At 47.2% G+C, this 14541-nt stretch overlaps 2 protein-coding genes and 1 long non-coding RNA gene across 3 annotated transcripts; 2 read left to right on the top strand and 1 right to left on the bottom strand.

Moving 5' to 3' along the window:
* Positions 1-216: 216 nt before the first annotated feature.
* Positions 217-1138, top strand: LOC117833213 (uncharacterized). The gene is made up of 2 exons (XR_004635372.2): positions 217-454; positions 670-1138. It is a non-coding gene; the product is annotated as an uncharacterized lncRNA (long non-coding RNA).
* A 2814-nt stretch (positions 1139-3952) lies between these two features.
* Positions 3953-6452, bottom strand: LOC117833212 (protein FAR1-RELATED SEQUENCE 3). The gene is made up of 5 exons (XM_034712641.2): positions 6086-6452; positions 5651-5864; positions 5401-5559; positions 4750-4996; positions 3953-4644 (listed from the first exon to the last, which is right to left on the bottom strand). Exons 1-5 carry the CDS (start codon positions 6201-6203, stop codon positions 4009-4011), a joined length of 1374 nt encoding a protein of 457 aa, XP_034568532.1. The 5' UTR covers positions 6204-6452; the 3' UTR covers positions 3953-4008.
* Positions 6453-10432: 3980 nt separating this feature from the next.
* On the top strand, positions 10433-14527 carry LOC117833637 (myosin-binding protein 7). Its single transcript, XM_034713207.2, has 3 exons — positions 10433-11919; positions 13793-13839; positions 13931-14527. The coding sequence occupies exons 1-3, from the start codon at positions 10714-10716 to the stop codon at positions 14043-14045; spliced, it is 1368 nt and encodes a 455-aa protein (XP_034569098.1). The 5' UTR covers positions 10433-10713; the 3' UTR covers positions 14046-14527.
* The last annotated feature ends 14 nt before the right edge of the window (positions 14528-14541 follow it).

Genomic DNA, 14541 nt, shown 5'->3' with positions numbered 1-14541 from the left:
CTTCAACTCAGTGCTAGGTGCGAATAGTTTCCCCACCGGCACCAGCCCGGGTAGGGATCTTTTGCCTCGTTGATGAAGTTTTTGAGATCCGTGCAAGGACCCATGAGGTGTTTTTTTTCAGGCCTGCAGCGTTGCCTTCCCTCGCCTCGTGCCTCGCTTGGACAGAGCGGACGAGCCACCTCATTCAGCAGGCAGTTCCTATCCCATCAGGTCCCACACCTGATCCCATAAGTCATATTCATCATCAACCTCGATCTCTCGATTGCCCTTTTCCTCTTCTCATATCTCGTGCCTCCTAGGTTCTCTCCCCACTCGATCTGCATCTTCTCTAGCCACTCTAGATTCTTCTAGCGGTTGCCACCTCCTTGCTATTGTGGTGATCCTATGCCGAGGCTGACTTCAGAGACGGATTGAACTCCCAACCAGTTCTTCATCTGTCGCAAAGCAGTTTTTGGTCGGGTCTTATCTTTTTATGTTCTGTTGTCAAAATTAGTCCTGCAGTTGATTTCTCTATCTCCTTTTTGCTTGAATAACTACTTGATCTAATAGCAGTTCATTTTTAATTTATTTTTAGGGTTGCAAACTTTGGAGTTCATTTTTAATTTATTTTTAGGGTTGCAAACTTTGGATTTGGGAGGATGTCCTCATGCCTACTTTTTTGTCGGCCAGGGTGGATGGAGTATTGTGCGGCGTCAACATGTGACTCACTCCATGGTCCCTTGCTCCTGACTTCTTGAGGCCTTGGCCAAGATGAAGAAGAAGCCTGTCAACCTGCGCCAAGAATCTAATGCTTAGGAGTCTAAGATGGTAGTGAAACTCCATGAATTAGAATGGAAGCTGCAAGAGTCAGAGACAACTGTGATTTTTTTTATCAACAAGACAAGCAAGTTGGTGGAGGATCTTGGCCCCTTTAGTCGTGATGTTTGCATTCGTGTGGTTTTGTGTTATGTATTACCCAAATTGAGTAGGCAGACATTGTAATAAAGAAATGTTTGGTGTACCGCAGTGGTTTAGTTGTCTTTTGTATTTGAACTCTGAATATGTGGTGGCATTGTAGTTTGTCCAAACATTCGAATGCATGCAATTAGGCACTACTGAACTTTACCATCTAATTAAATGGTCGTTATATGATTGTTAACTTCTTTTGACATTTTTTATTTTTTTATTAGAATGGGTATGCTCAATTCTTTTTTATGGTACATGTGTGATGTGATTGCATATGCTGACTACATCCCAGCCTTTATCTACCCTCCTACTCTAGGCGTGTTTGAGGCATGTCATTGTGGTGAATGGAGAGGACCAGACAGTTGTTGACATGGATGTTCAGAGGAGTCTAGGCATACAATGTGGCAGTATGGTTGTTTGTGGTTTGAATTCAGATGAACTGGAGTTCGATTTCCACAATCTCAAGGCAACAGAGTTGGTAGTTAAAAAGGATTACCCATATGGGACGGACAAAATTGAGATGGACAAATTCAAGGTGGCTTTTGTCATCTTTTTTATGGGCACATTCTTGGCGCCAACATGCAAATATAATACAATGAATCTAAATTTCTTAGGTTCTTTGGTGAACCTGGATGAGATAAACCAGTGCAATTGGTCAGCATATGTGCTTGATCATCTCATCCAAGCTGCTGCAAGGGTTTAGGATGATCTCCGAACCAGGAGGGATGTCCCAAATATTACTGAATGTTCATTGCTTATTCAAGTACGTTGTCTCATATTCTTCATTGGTTATACATCAACCATTCTATAAACTGCTGTTTAACAATGGTCTAATAAAATTTGTGGCACAAGCTTGCATACAAATCGACTAGAAACGTGCATTTATCCCTACCATGCATATAGTTCTCATTGGATTAATTGATTACATTCTCAATAATGTTTCACCCACCATCCATGTTTGGAAATAAATTCTTAGCAACTTTCTTGCTGACAGATTATTTACCTAGAATCTTTAAGGATTGCACCCTCGATGCGACCAGGCAAGGGTAATCCTCGTGTGAAGGCTTATGATTGCGAAACAATGCGCAAGATGATTTTGGCAGACAAGGCTAGCAATTCTAGATATATTGATAATCCTTCATGGGGATGCACCCAGGTTAGAACATGGCCATCACACATTTTGTTACTCATCAAGCATGTCATAATTGAGTATCCATCTGGTCAGCAGTTGTGCTAGTAGTTGTGCTATAACTGTGGGTGTCGATAAGCATTGTACAAGTGGGCATTGTATAAGCATTGTTCTCATTTTTTTTCCTGACTTTTTTAGACACGTCACAGAAAACTGAGCACAACTCAAGCTACCAGGATTGCCATTTCTTCAATAATTGGTCAAAACATTCAAGCTGACAATTCATCCCCACGCCACCCACCTGACCCTGAGACAAACGACTTGATTCTGTACCTAAACAACTTGCCAAAAAAACTCAGTGATGTACTTCACCAACACTCTGGTGTCTAACTAGGTACACATTCTCAAACTACTACTTGGCAAGCACTTATTCTGAATGTTATGGACACTTATTCTGAATGTTCTGTTGTTGCTAGCTTTCTCCACAACAAGTATCCACTCTTAGGTGGTACCATGCTAGAACAACAAGGCTTGTCAACCAGCTTAAGGAAACATTGATTAATGACTAGATTGTTTTAATTAAGAAGCTTGCTGCTGCAGCAGCACAGAAGAGCCAAGTCATTGCACCTGAAGATTCCATGAATCACAACAGAACAAATTCATTCTTGCAAGATGGCTATGCTAGTGGAACAGAATCTGCAATAGAAGGTATTGATCATGTTAACTCATTACTCATAGTTTCGTAGTATTACACCTCTTTTACCTGAACAAACATGTCTTTGCAGTTGTGCAGCCCAAGCAAGGGATCGAAGCCACAACGCAGTAGAACACAAGTCAGATGCAAAACTCACCAACCTTGTGCTTTGGCTCTGGTCACAGTAAGGTGGTAGCACATCCAAGCAATAGTGCTCCATTATTAACCCAAGTCGGATCACTCAGGCTCCCCATTGGAGCAACAAGGCCAACTCCATCATCCATATCAACTGGTCTGTACTGCAACTTCGACATCCCAAATGTCGACTTTAGTGCAAGATATAGCAGTTATTTGTGCAATTCTCACTACAACTCTTTTTTAGGGCACACTTGGGTTGCTCCTTCCTTCGATATAGGGATTGAACATGATGATGTTCCACCAGAGGATGCAAAGACCCCTAATCTACCACATCCACTTGATCCAAAAGCCAGTAGCAACTCCCAGATGTTAGTGGGGCCACTCCATAACAATAGTAAGGAAACTCCACCAACTTCTCAGTGCCAAACACCAATGTTGATGGCTCCTCAGCTGTCCACACACATATCTGCTAGTAAAGTATTAGTCAATCAGGTGCTCGACACACCAGTTAAGTCCATTGCACCTTTGGTTGCTACACCCATGACTGCTGAAATGGCAAAACACTATACTGCGCACCAGATTCCTGAGCAGTTTCTAAAAAACACTAGTGCAACCCCCAATGAATTGGCTGAGAACATGTCTGAGCAGTTTCTAATTGACTGAGAATTAATTGAGCAGTTTCTAATGAACACTGTACCTTTTATTATAGGTACGCTCCATGAATTCATTATTCCTTAGATTGAAATCATCAAGAAGATAGTCCCAAGCCTTCTCAAATTCATCAATTGTCAGCATGTCATTGATGATCTTGTGGAATTGGTTGTGGAAAGGAGTGCCTACATTGAATATAGGCCCAAACTCCGCCTGTGCTGTCCTCAATACATGCCACCTGCACCATAGATGTGGAATCCCATGCCAGCATGTATCAAGTGCAATATCCATAGCTAGACATTGATCTGAAATACAATTTAGAGGACCATGATTAATGAAACATAAATGGTTGTAATTGGCTAGAGTTCTACAATGAATTTCATATCAGAGTACCTATTAGTATTGTCTGCGGTCGCTTACCGCCCATGAGTTTCACAAATTCTTTGAACACCTACTCAAAGCTATCTGATTTTTCATTGGTCATAAGAACACCAGCAAAAATAATACTCAAGAAGTGGTTGTTAACGCCAACAAAGATACCAAATGGCATCTTGTAAATGTTGGTGCAATATGTTGTATCAAATGTCACAACATCACCAAAACAAGCATACTGGCTCCTACTCCTTCCAGTGCACCACATTAGAATCTTTAGCTTGTTCTTAACCTTATCATAATCCACACTGCACTGGAAACCTGGATCTTGTTTCTTCAGTTCCTCGAACACCTCTAGAGTTTTCCTAACATCATCATCCTTCTGTTCCTTTGCTATGCGATTGCATAGATTTGCTATAGAGTTACTTGACCGTGGAGGTTCACCACCATGACCAATCATACTGCTGATTATGCGATTCACCTTTGTTAAGGTAACATTATTATCCCTTAGGTTCCTAATCATGTTCTTGGTGGACTGTTGTATCTTTCCATGTGAATTCCAACACAACTTCTCACTATATGACTCAAACAGAGAGTGGTTGTGTTCAGCTCTATGCAAACTAACATACCATCCAAAGTCTGTAGTTCGATGCAGCTGCAACATTACTTGGCACTTCTTTTTCTTTGTTTTGTACTGCACACGAGTGTTAGAACCCTGCAACAATATAATGATAAAAAGTTTCTGCCTTTAAATTATTCCAACAACTGCGAACTAGATGTGCAGATTGAACTACCATAAGATGATGACTGTTTTTAATACCTGGCATTGGCACTGAAATTCTTGCATTGAGTTCCTGTACTTGTCTCCCTTTTTGGTACCAAAGCCAACTTCCCAAGAATAGATTTCATAAAACTCCTGTGGTTCAACAACACAATCAAAGGTCATGCCAGGTGTTGGCTCGAATATATATTTAGTCTTCCTTGTTGATGAATTGCACAAATCCCTCTCAATGGCACCCATTAACCTTGCCGGGCGTTGCTCAGGTGCATCATCCGGCAACCTTTTCCTGCCAAAGAAAAAAACATCACATTTCAGTGTGTCCCTTGTAACACTGCAAGCTAGTCAGCACCAATGTGCTGTCACAATGCCACACCACGGTGAAACACATTAGCTCAAAAAAATGTTTCATACTATAATAGGTCATCTATCATTTATCTTGCATTGCCAATGAGGTCACTCCATATATGAGGTTCCAATATTCAGTGTAACCAGTCAACGAGGTCACTCCATGTATGTCTATAATTTACAAATATATATTTAATGTCCTTTTTGATGAAACATGTGTTGACCCTATCATTTTTATCAGGGTAAGTTTTCATATTTGAACTAACAACAATAGCACCATACAGGCAAGTAAGGCATAAAAAGGTATCATGGTCACTGAAAAACTGAACTAGCTGGAACACTTACCATTTGGGCCATGGTTCTGCTTCCATTTCTGAAACCCAGATTGTAGCAGTTTCAGTTTCATTATCAGAAATGCCACATTGCACTGCATCTTCTCCACTGCCATTGCCATTGCCACTGAGTGTGACACCTCCCATCACCGAATCACCACCATTTGGCATCCTTGGTTACACAAAATAAAAAACCCAATCTTATCAACACCAGTTACAAATGAGTATAACAATTATGACAACATTATCAGTTTTGAACTTACCCATCCACATGAACAAATTGATGCTCTTGCATCTTAGTTGAACCAAACTGGTCGGAGTTTGAACTATCAAAACCATGGACACTTGTTGCATCAACAAAATGTACATTGCAGCCTTCATCTTCGGTACTAGTGCTCCCCACAACTAGTGCGGGATGCAGCATTCCATTGCTTGCATGCATTACCATATCTTGTAAGCTCATTGGTGAAGGACCTCCTGGTTAGCACATAACTTAAACACACAGACACACAAAAAGTAGTTGCTACTCTGAAACAAACCAATCGGTCCTATTTTACTCTAGTTAAGAGCCGAGTAATGCCGCGTGCTCCATGAAAATAGCACCAGTTCTTGAGTCTAATCGACAACAACAACTTCAATGGGCGAGACAAAAAAGAAAAACCGCAACAGATTTACAAAAAACGATTTGAGATTGGTACCTTCTCCGTTGACACCAAGATGGGATCTTCCCCGTAGTACATCTTCTGCAGCTATGCGGTCATGTCTTCTTTTCCCCATTGATTCAAGGGGTGAGTTCAATGCCGGATCTACCAACATGACCTACTTTCCATGGCTGAGCTAGAGCTAGGAAGATAGAACCGCGAGTAAGATCTACAAGAATGGACAGGAGGGGGGGCTGACGACATGGAGGGGAAGGGTTGGGGCACCCTGCCCTCCATGGCCGAGCTGGAGCGAGGAAAGACCTTGCGAGAGCCAGGAGAGAGACAGGACGAGATGAGATGAGGGGGGATGGGGGCAGCGGCGTGGGGAGGGTAGCGAGATGAAAAGGATCCGATGTAAACATGCCTCGCAGTGTGCCTAGATTCTCTCCACAGCTGCAATTTGTGCCTCACAATTCTACCTCACCAACTTCACTAGCTAGGCCCCGTGCTAAAAAGTGGTGGGACCAACTTCACCCACCCATCTATGGATCAACGGCTACAAATTTACCTGTCCGCATCAGTGCCAGTGGGAAATCCATGCTCGTGCTAAATAGGCAATGCCCGTCTTTTATAGCTCACCATCACTTTTCCTTTAGGCTCTGGGGCAACCTTCAACCTAAAACTTGAGCTCAAAGTTCATCAGCAAATGGTTCCATATCACCTTCACTTGCATGTAATAACAGAATTTGCGACCAGCTTTGTCTTCCTTCCTTCCAGGACCAAATCGATCTGGATCATGATCTTCCCTAGTCCGCACGGTAAAGTTCTTGTGCACCTTGTGCAGAGATCTCGGTGCAGTGAAGGAAACCCATTTCCAGGAGGGTCCCCATGGTTCTTCACAATTTGCTGGCAGCCTCCAAGCACTACGGGTGGCTCAGAAGGCGAGCTTCGGTACGTCCATGTGCTGGTGGTGGAGCTTGTGTGCTTCCCAGCGAAGGCTAGTGGCAATTACCTTCGGCCACCGAACAGGGAGGAAGCAGTGGGAAAATGCAAGCTTTTGATTTTCAGTTGCTTCTGAGCTGGTCAGAAGAAAGGTAATGAATTCAGCCCAAAGACCCATTTGGATGGTAATTCCAGATTGGGCTTGTGCTGGAAAGTCCATCCCTAGCCTATGGCGACCCAAAATAATGGCTCGTGCAAAGGGCTTGCTTCGGCCACTTCATTCAATCCAGTGCTATTGAAACTAAGATACACGTGCTGGCCAGTTGCCTAATCATAGAAACTAAGATACACATGCCGGCTAGTTGCTTGCACTGAAGCGCCATCTCATCCTTGATAAACCTAAGCACTCGTAGAGGTTGAACACATTTTCCTTCAAAAATCCTCCTGTTCCTTTCCTTCCACAAATTCCACGCCGTGTACATCATGAGCGCAACCTTCACCCTTCTTGTGTTCTGTGGTAATCCTTGAAGCTCCGAGTTCCACCAAGACTCAATTCTTTTGCTAGAATTCGGAATTGTTATTAGGTCACTTGACCAGGTTCGTACATGTCCCCAAACTTCCTTTGCAAATGAACAATGTAAGCATAAATGGTCCGCAGTTTCCAGAGCTTGATCACACAGGACACAATGCTCATTGCAAGGCCAATTTCTCTAGCAGCTTGTCTGCAGTGAGCAGCTTACTTTCTACCAGCAATCATGCAAAAAATTTGTGCTTCCCCTCTGCTTGAGCGTGACAAATATCCATTGATCTGAAGGTGCAGAATGAACCATTGAACTGTGCATTGTAGGTAGATTTCGTTGTGTGCTCCCCTTGTGCAGTCCACCTCCATTTGATCTTGTCCTTAGCTTCCCCTAGTGTAATCTCTGAAACCAGATCCTAAAGTTGCACAAAATTCTGCCATTTCTATCACTGATGTCATTATCCAAAGCCCTCTTGTCCAACTGTGATTCTCCAAATCTTCTCTAACTGTTCGTTGCTTTCTCCATGCCCACTTGTACAGATTTGATGCGATATCAATTGGTGCTCTACCATCCAGCCATGCATCTTGCCAGAATTTGGCTCTTGTTCCATCCCCTAGTTCAACGAATGTTGATGTTCTAAACAATTGTCTATCCACTGGTGACACCGGAGGCGTCGTACCAGTCCAAGGTCTCTTTGGATCCACCACTCGTACCAAAGCCATCTTAGGGCCTGTTTGGTTAGCCTTGCTTATAAATAAGCAACTTATATTTAAGCAAATAAGTTGCTTATGACCCAAACACCCTTGCTTATAGACTTGCTTATAAGTTACTTTTGCATAAGCAAATAAGCAAGTTTGGAGTGGCTTATTTTGCTTATAGGGTACTCTTTACCCCCCTACCCTTCCCACTTTTCTCTCTCTCCTCCCACTTTTCTCTTTTCCCCAGATCCCCTTCTCTCTCTCCTTCTCTCCCCCGGCCCGGCGCTCCTACCCCGCCCGCCGGTCCCTCCCCGCCGCCGCTCGCGCCCGCCGCCGCTCGCGCCCGCCGTCGCCGCCGCCCCTCCCGCCCGCCGCCGCCGCCCGCCACGAGATCCGCCGCCGCCGCAGCGGAGGGCGCCACCCGCCGCGAGATCTCCGCCAAGGAGGAGGAGCTCCGGCAGCTCGTCGGCCGCAGCTACCGCGACCTGCTCGACTCCGCGGACTCCATCCTCCTCATCAAGCAGTCCTCCGACTCCATCTCCGACAACCTCTCCCGCATCTCCGGCTCCCTCTCGTCGCTCTCGCCGCCGCCGCTCCCGCGCGCGCCCGCCGCCCCTCCCGCCGCCCGCCGGTCGGCGCTCCCACCCCGCCCGCCGGTCCCTCCCCGCCGCCGCCCGCCGCCGCCGCTCGCGCCCGCCGCCGCCCCTCCCGCCCGCCGCCGCCGCCCCTCACGATCGAGCACGTGCGGCTGGCGCTGCGGGAGACGGAGGCGGAGCGGGAGGCGCGGATCCGGGCCGTCTTCGCCTCCTTCGACGCCGCGGGCCGGGGCCACCTCGACCACGCGCAGATCGTCGCGGGGCTCGCCGCGCTGCACGTCCCCGCCGTCCCCGAGGGGGACGCGGGGTCCGGCGCCGGCCTCGAGGACTACGCGCGCGTGCTGCTCCGCGCCTGCGACCGCGACCGCAACTGCTATTGACACCGAAAGGCAGGGGCAAATGTGAGGGTAGAGGGAGATGGATGGCAGGGGCAAATGTGTCAATAGCAGTCTCATTTATTGCAAATAAGCAACTCAAACCAAACACCTAGACTTATAAATAAGCAACTACAATAAGCAAATAAGCAACTTATAAATAAGCAAAGGTAAACCAAACAGGCCCTTAGGGCGAGTTTGGATCCTCGGGCTAAAGTTTAGCCCTTTGTTATATCGATTGTTCGGATGCTAATTAGAAAGACTAAACATGAGCTAATTATAAAACTAATTGCAGAAGTCCTGGGCTAATTCACAAGACGAATCTATTAAGCCTAATTAATCCATCAGTAGGAAATGGTTACTGCACCGTATTGGTCAAATCACGGACTAATTAGGCTTAATAGATTTGTCCCACGAATTAGCCTCTATCTGTGCAATTAGTTTTGTAATTAACTTATATTTAATACTCTTAATTAATATCTAATCATCCGATGTGATAGGGTCTAAAGTTTAGCCTAAAACAGGCCTTAATCTCAGTGCTCTACTGAAGAGGTCTAAATCCTAGTCCGCCAAACTTCTTTGGCCTCTTAGTACTGTTGTAACAAAATTTCGCAACAAAAGGCATTATAGTCGTCGTCAGTACTATTTTTAGCTGGGTTTGGGATCTTACATTTCCGTAGAAAAGAATATTGGAACCAACAAGCTCCTCTTGCTCTGCCAATAACGCGCACATACTTGACTGGCATGGCTACAAGTTCCAGGCTAATTGGAGCAGCAACGCCACGCACCAAGCGGACAGAGACAGGCCGCGAGCATCAAGACACGCATCTACCCGGCGAAATCAGACCGGCGCCCTTTCGCGCCTACCACGCCCGGTTTGAATTCAACAAGGACCACGGCGGCGACAAGTTTCAAATCGACTGGTCAATTCGCATCCGCTCCCCCCCATCATTCATTCCACTGCCACACGGCCACACGGGACACAACATTCTTACCCTGCGCAAAGGGACAATTCAATCCCACGTGGCCACGTCGTAAGAAAAAAGAAAATTTTAATCCTAACCGCGACCGTGACAGCCTAGGCGCCAAGGAGGGTTGGTTGGGCCTGGGCGCCTGTCCAACCAACGGGGGCCTCGCGCGCGACCCGGTCCCGCGCATCGGCGGGCCGCCTGCACGCACGCCGCCCCGCGACCGTGTCAGCTTCCGCATCGGCCGGCCCCACGGCCAGCCAGCACGGACGGGGCGTCGCACGCCAACCCCGCCGCGCCCACCAGCCCACCACCCCGCGGCCGCGGCCGCGCACGGGAGAGGCATCGAGCCGGCCGCCAGCCCCCCCTCCCCATCACCGCGCCGCTCGGGCTCGCGTTTCCCGAAACGGCGCCGAAATATCCATCCGCCGCTCCTCTCCCCTCGCCTTGACCGCCGCCGCCACCGACCTCGCCCACTCCCCTCCTCGGCTCCTCCCCACTTCCACTCCCACCAGCCTCACCCCCCAGCGCGGCGCAGGCGGATGCGCGCGCGCCGCCTGCTGCTACTACTTCCTCCTCTCCCGCCATGGCAGGGGAGGACGACCCGTGCCCGCTCTGCGGCGGCGGCGGCGGCCCCGCGCGAGTCACGCTCGCCAAGCGCGGTTCCCCGCCGCCGCACGCGGGGGACGCGCTGGCGGTGACGGCCGTCGTGGACCCCGGCGACGAGCTGCGGGAGGAGCTAGCGCGGCAGCGCCGCTGGGCGGCGGACCTGCACGCGGAGCTGGAAGCGGAGCGCGCCGCGGCCGAGGGCGCCGCCAGCGAGGCCATGTCCATGATCCTGCGCCTGCAGCGGGACAAGTCGGAGGCCATGATGGAGGCCCGCCAGTACCGACGCTACGCGGAGGAGCGGTTCGCGCACGACGCCGCCGAGGCGGACGCGCTCCGGAACGCGCTCGAGCGCCGGGACGACGCGGTCCGCTCCCTCGCCGCGCGGCTCCGGGCGTGCCAGGCCCGGCTCCTCCACCTCGGCTACCCGTCCCCGTCCGCGTCCTCCTCGCTCCCGTCCTCCCCCACCGCCGCCGCAGCGGGGTCTCGCCGCGGGTTCCACCACCACCTCCCCTTCTCCGACGACGAAGATTGCGACAACTACCGCTCGGTCCACTGCCTCGAACGCCCCGCCGACGTGGGCACCCCGCGCACCCACCACCTGCTCAACAGAATGCCGAGCCCGGACGCCGACAAGGGTGTCGTCCTCTTCGGCTCACCGCGCCACGCCCGCGCGCTCTCGGGCGACAGCGTCCCCTACAGCTGCCGCGTCGCGCTGGCCGACGAGTTCCCTCTCTTCGCGACGGACCGCCGGGACGCGCCGGACCTGGACGACGAGGAGCAGGGCGACCGGGTGTACACGGTGGACGCCGTGCACGGCGTGCCGGTGATGGCGCCCGAGGACTGCTGCTACCTCGGGGCGCCAATGGGGAACGAGGAGGTCGGCTTCCGGGCTGGGGGTGGCGGCTGGACAGAGGAGGCGGAGATACAGAAGCTCAAGGCGAGGTTGCAGGCGCTGGAGGCGGACCGGGAGTCGATGCGGCACACCATCATGTCCATGGGAGATGAGAAGGTGCAGGTGGTTCTGCTCAGGGAGATCGCGCAGCAGCTCTGCAAGGACACGGCGCCATTCCCGTCTGTTCCGCTGAAGGTGCAGCCAAGGCTGCAACCAGTTGTCATGGCGCAGAGGAAGGTGGTGAAGAAGCGGAATTCCTTCGTCAAGATCTTCATTGTGACAGTGCTCAAGGTAAATAAATATGTATGCTCTGTTTGTTTATTGCTTGATTAATTCTGCTTAGTTGAGAAGTTATTGTACTCACATTGTAATGCTTGCTTGGAGGAAGCCATGTGACTGCTGCATTATTTAGACATGCATTAAAGGTCACGTAATATGCAGGACTCCAATTAATGAGTTATCCGGAACGCGTTGTTGCTTGATAAAATGTCAAGTCAGTAGTGGGTGCTATTTTATAGTCCCTGCATTTGTGGTCAGTGGTCAGTTGTCCCTATTTGAGTTTTTGGTAAGTAATTGTACATAACAAAGTTGTCTTGTTTTTTTAGCAACTAACCTAAAAATTAAGGGTCTGTTTGGTAGAGCTTCATCTGATTCTAATTCTCTCTAGGAGCTGATTTTCTGAGAGAAGTGATTCTTTGGCTGAAAGTGATTCTCTTTGATTCTCTAGCATAAACTCTTAAAATCAGGATGGAGAATCACTTCACAGAATCAGGAGAAGCTACTTTTTTCAGCTCCCAGCCTCTTAGTTCATTTCAGAGAATCACTTCACAGAATCAGCGGAGAATCACTTCTCTCCAAAAAACTGTTTGGCAGAGCTCTTGCTGGAATCAGCTCTGAGAGCTCTGCCAAATGCACCCTAAGATTTGACAGTTTTTCCTAAAGGGCTATTGCTTGATAGTTTTTCACTGTCCACGATTCTCTTGGTGAGCTTCATTTTTTCATTTAACACGTTGTGTGAAAGCTCTTAAAAACTTTCGTGAGCGCCATATGTAGAAATGCAGATGGCGCTGTAGTATGTGCCACATTTACACCCAAATTCTTTGGAATAGATGAAAAAGATAGTTGTTTATGATGGGTTGTGAACATGTGGCTATTCATGTTATTAACAATCCTTTGTTTTGCTTGGGATGGAAAACAACTTAGCTTTTGTGAACAGGACTATATTTTCCTCAATTGAACCTACTCCTACCAATAGTTTTCTTTAACATCTATTATACCAATAGTTTTCTTTGATAAAAGAAATCCCACAGTTATGTGAACATGTCTTCCTGCAACTTTGAATAACCAAATGGTTACTATGTTCACTCATTACCATGGTAGCTCTTAACAGAATTCAGATACTTATACACACAACTAAGGTCTTTGTTTAATCCTTATACATACAATTGTGCATCTTCCTCATTTCACGTTAGTTATCTTGCAAAGTCTTTCTTGTGTATCTCTTAACAAAGGATCTTCCTCATTTCTTAGGTCAATTCTCAATTTTAGGAGATTACAAAATTGCTCCTGTTTTGCTATATCTGTTAGATGCAATTTCACAGGCTTGTCCTTTGCTGTGCACTCACCTGATACATCAGCATTTTATAGTGCATCGTACCTGAACTAGAGATCCTGGCCATGTGCCTTATCCTGTCACACTACCAAATAATAGAAGGAATGGCACGTGGATCGATCGAGAACAGGGGATCAATTTTAAATTAGGTTCTTCTATTTTATATCAATGTACCATCTGCCAAGTCTGCTACTGAATTGTTGGAAACAATGGAAGACATGTGGCCTTAAGGTTATCCACATGGTGGCTACCTGGATTGGGTCATTGCTGATGATTGACTAAACTGCATTAGTTCTGACCACAGTATTGTTAACTGACTATCGTAATTATGGTCCCATTGATGCTGTCTTGTACTGCTGTGGACGTTGTGTTATAGATGTGTAATTTAATTAATTTAGTAATCTTTGGTACCATAGCTCTTTCTTTCTCTGAACTTAGACTAGAGATATTACTAAATTTAATCTATATTGCATCATTTCAACGTTTGCTTCTAGAAGATAATATTGTACAGAATTTTTAATGGACTCTTTGCTTCTTTTATGTGACATCCAGTGGGTTGCGTCAATGTTCTGCTGGCGGAGGAAATCAAATCGCATCAGGTGCCTTACCAAATCTTGCTCCATTAGGCATTAGCTTATCCTTGGCTCTTACTTTTTATACATTTCACCAATGCTGGGTATAATATGCCAGGTACCCCATCGGTATGTGTGGGAGCAATGTCGGTCTGATGCTGATACTGGACAGGTTCCCCAAACAGAGGCAAAAGAAGATTCCTAAAAGGAAGCTAAGCGCCTCTATTCTCTGATAATCTCGTCACAAGCAACCTAGGGAAGGACGAGCTGTGCGTTTGCACTTCTCTGGCCCGAATGAGCTACTCTCTGAACATAAAGCTCGCTGGTTTTGTGAAAAAACATCGTTGTTGCATATCTTTCGACCCCTGTCGATGCATTCTTTGGTTGATTGGGTTTTTGGTGATCTAGTTAAAAATGTGTATCCCCTATTTGCATTTATTCCTCTGTTCCTGCTCTCTTTACATATATTGTTGATATTCCTTTTTTTTTTTGTGTGTGCTCTAGTGTTTTTAGAACGTGATGTAAATAAACACCAACCTTTTGGAGCATTAGCCGTAGAGAGTTTTGACACGGTGGTAGTGTTCCTTTTTTTTTTGTTTCTCTAATTGTTCTATTATGCCCTCTTTTTTTAGGAACAAAATCATGTTATTCTGTTTCAACACGATTGTGTTGTATTGTAAATAAATCTCAAATAGAATGGTGAGTTTGGTGGGAAGTCTTTTATCTTTT

Source organism: Setaria viridis, chromosome 8, assembly GCF_005286985.2.
Source record: "Setaria viridis chromosome 8, Setaria_viridis_v4.0, whole genome shotgun sequence".
Lineage (NCBI taxonomy): Eukaryota > Viridiplantae > Streptophyta > Magnoliopsida > Poales > Poaceae > Setaria > Setaria viridis.
This window is presented reverse-complemented; position numbering and strand designations above follow the sequence as displayed.

Bases quoted from the DNA above. Each gene is read 5' to 3' on its own strand.
- LOC117833212 (XM_034712641.2), bottom strand. From the start codon at position 6,203: ATGTTGGTAGATCCGGCATTGAACTCACCCCTTGAATCAATGGGGAAA. The intron at 5,865-6,085 runs GTACCAATCTCA...TGTGCTAACCAG, and splicing joins TCTTGGTGTCAACGGAGAAG to GAGGTCCTTCACCAATGAGC. The intron at 4,645-4,749 runs GTATTAAAAACA...ATATTGTTGCAG, and splicing joins AATTTCAGTGCCAATGCCAG to GGTTCTAACACTCGTGTGCA.
- LOC117833637 (XM_034713207.2), top strand. From the start codon at position 10,714: ATGGCAGGGGAGGACGACCCGTGCCCGCTCTGCGGCGGCGGCGGCGGC. The intron at 11,920-13,792 runs GTAAATAAATAT...TGTGACATCCAG, and splicing joins TCATTGTGACAGTGCTCAAG to TGGGTTGCGTCAATGTTCTG. The intron at 13,840-13,930 runs GTGCCTTACCAA...ATAATATGCCAG, and splicing joins AGGAAATCAAATCGCATCAG to GTACCCCATCGGTATGTGTG.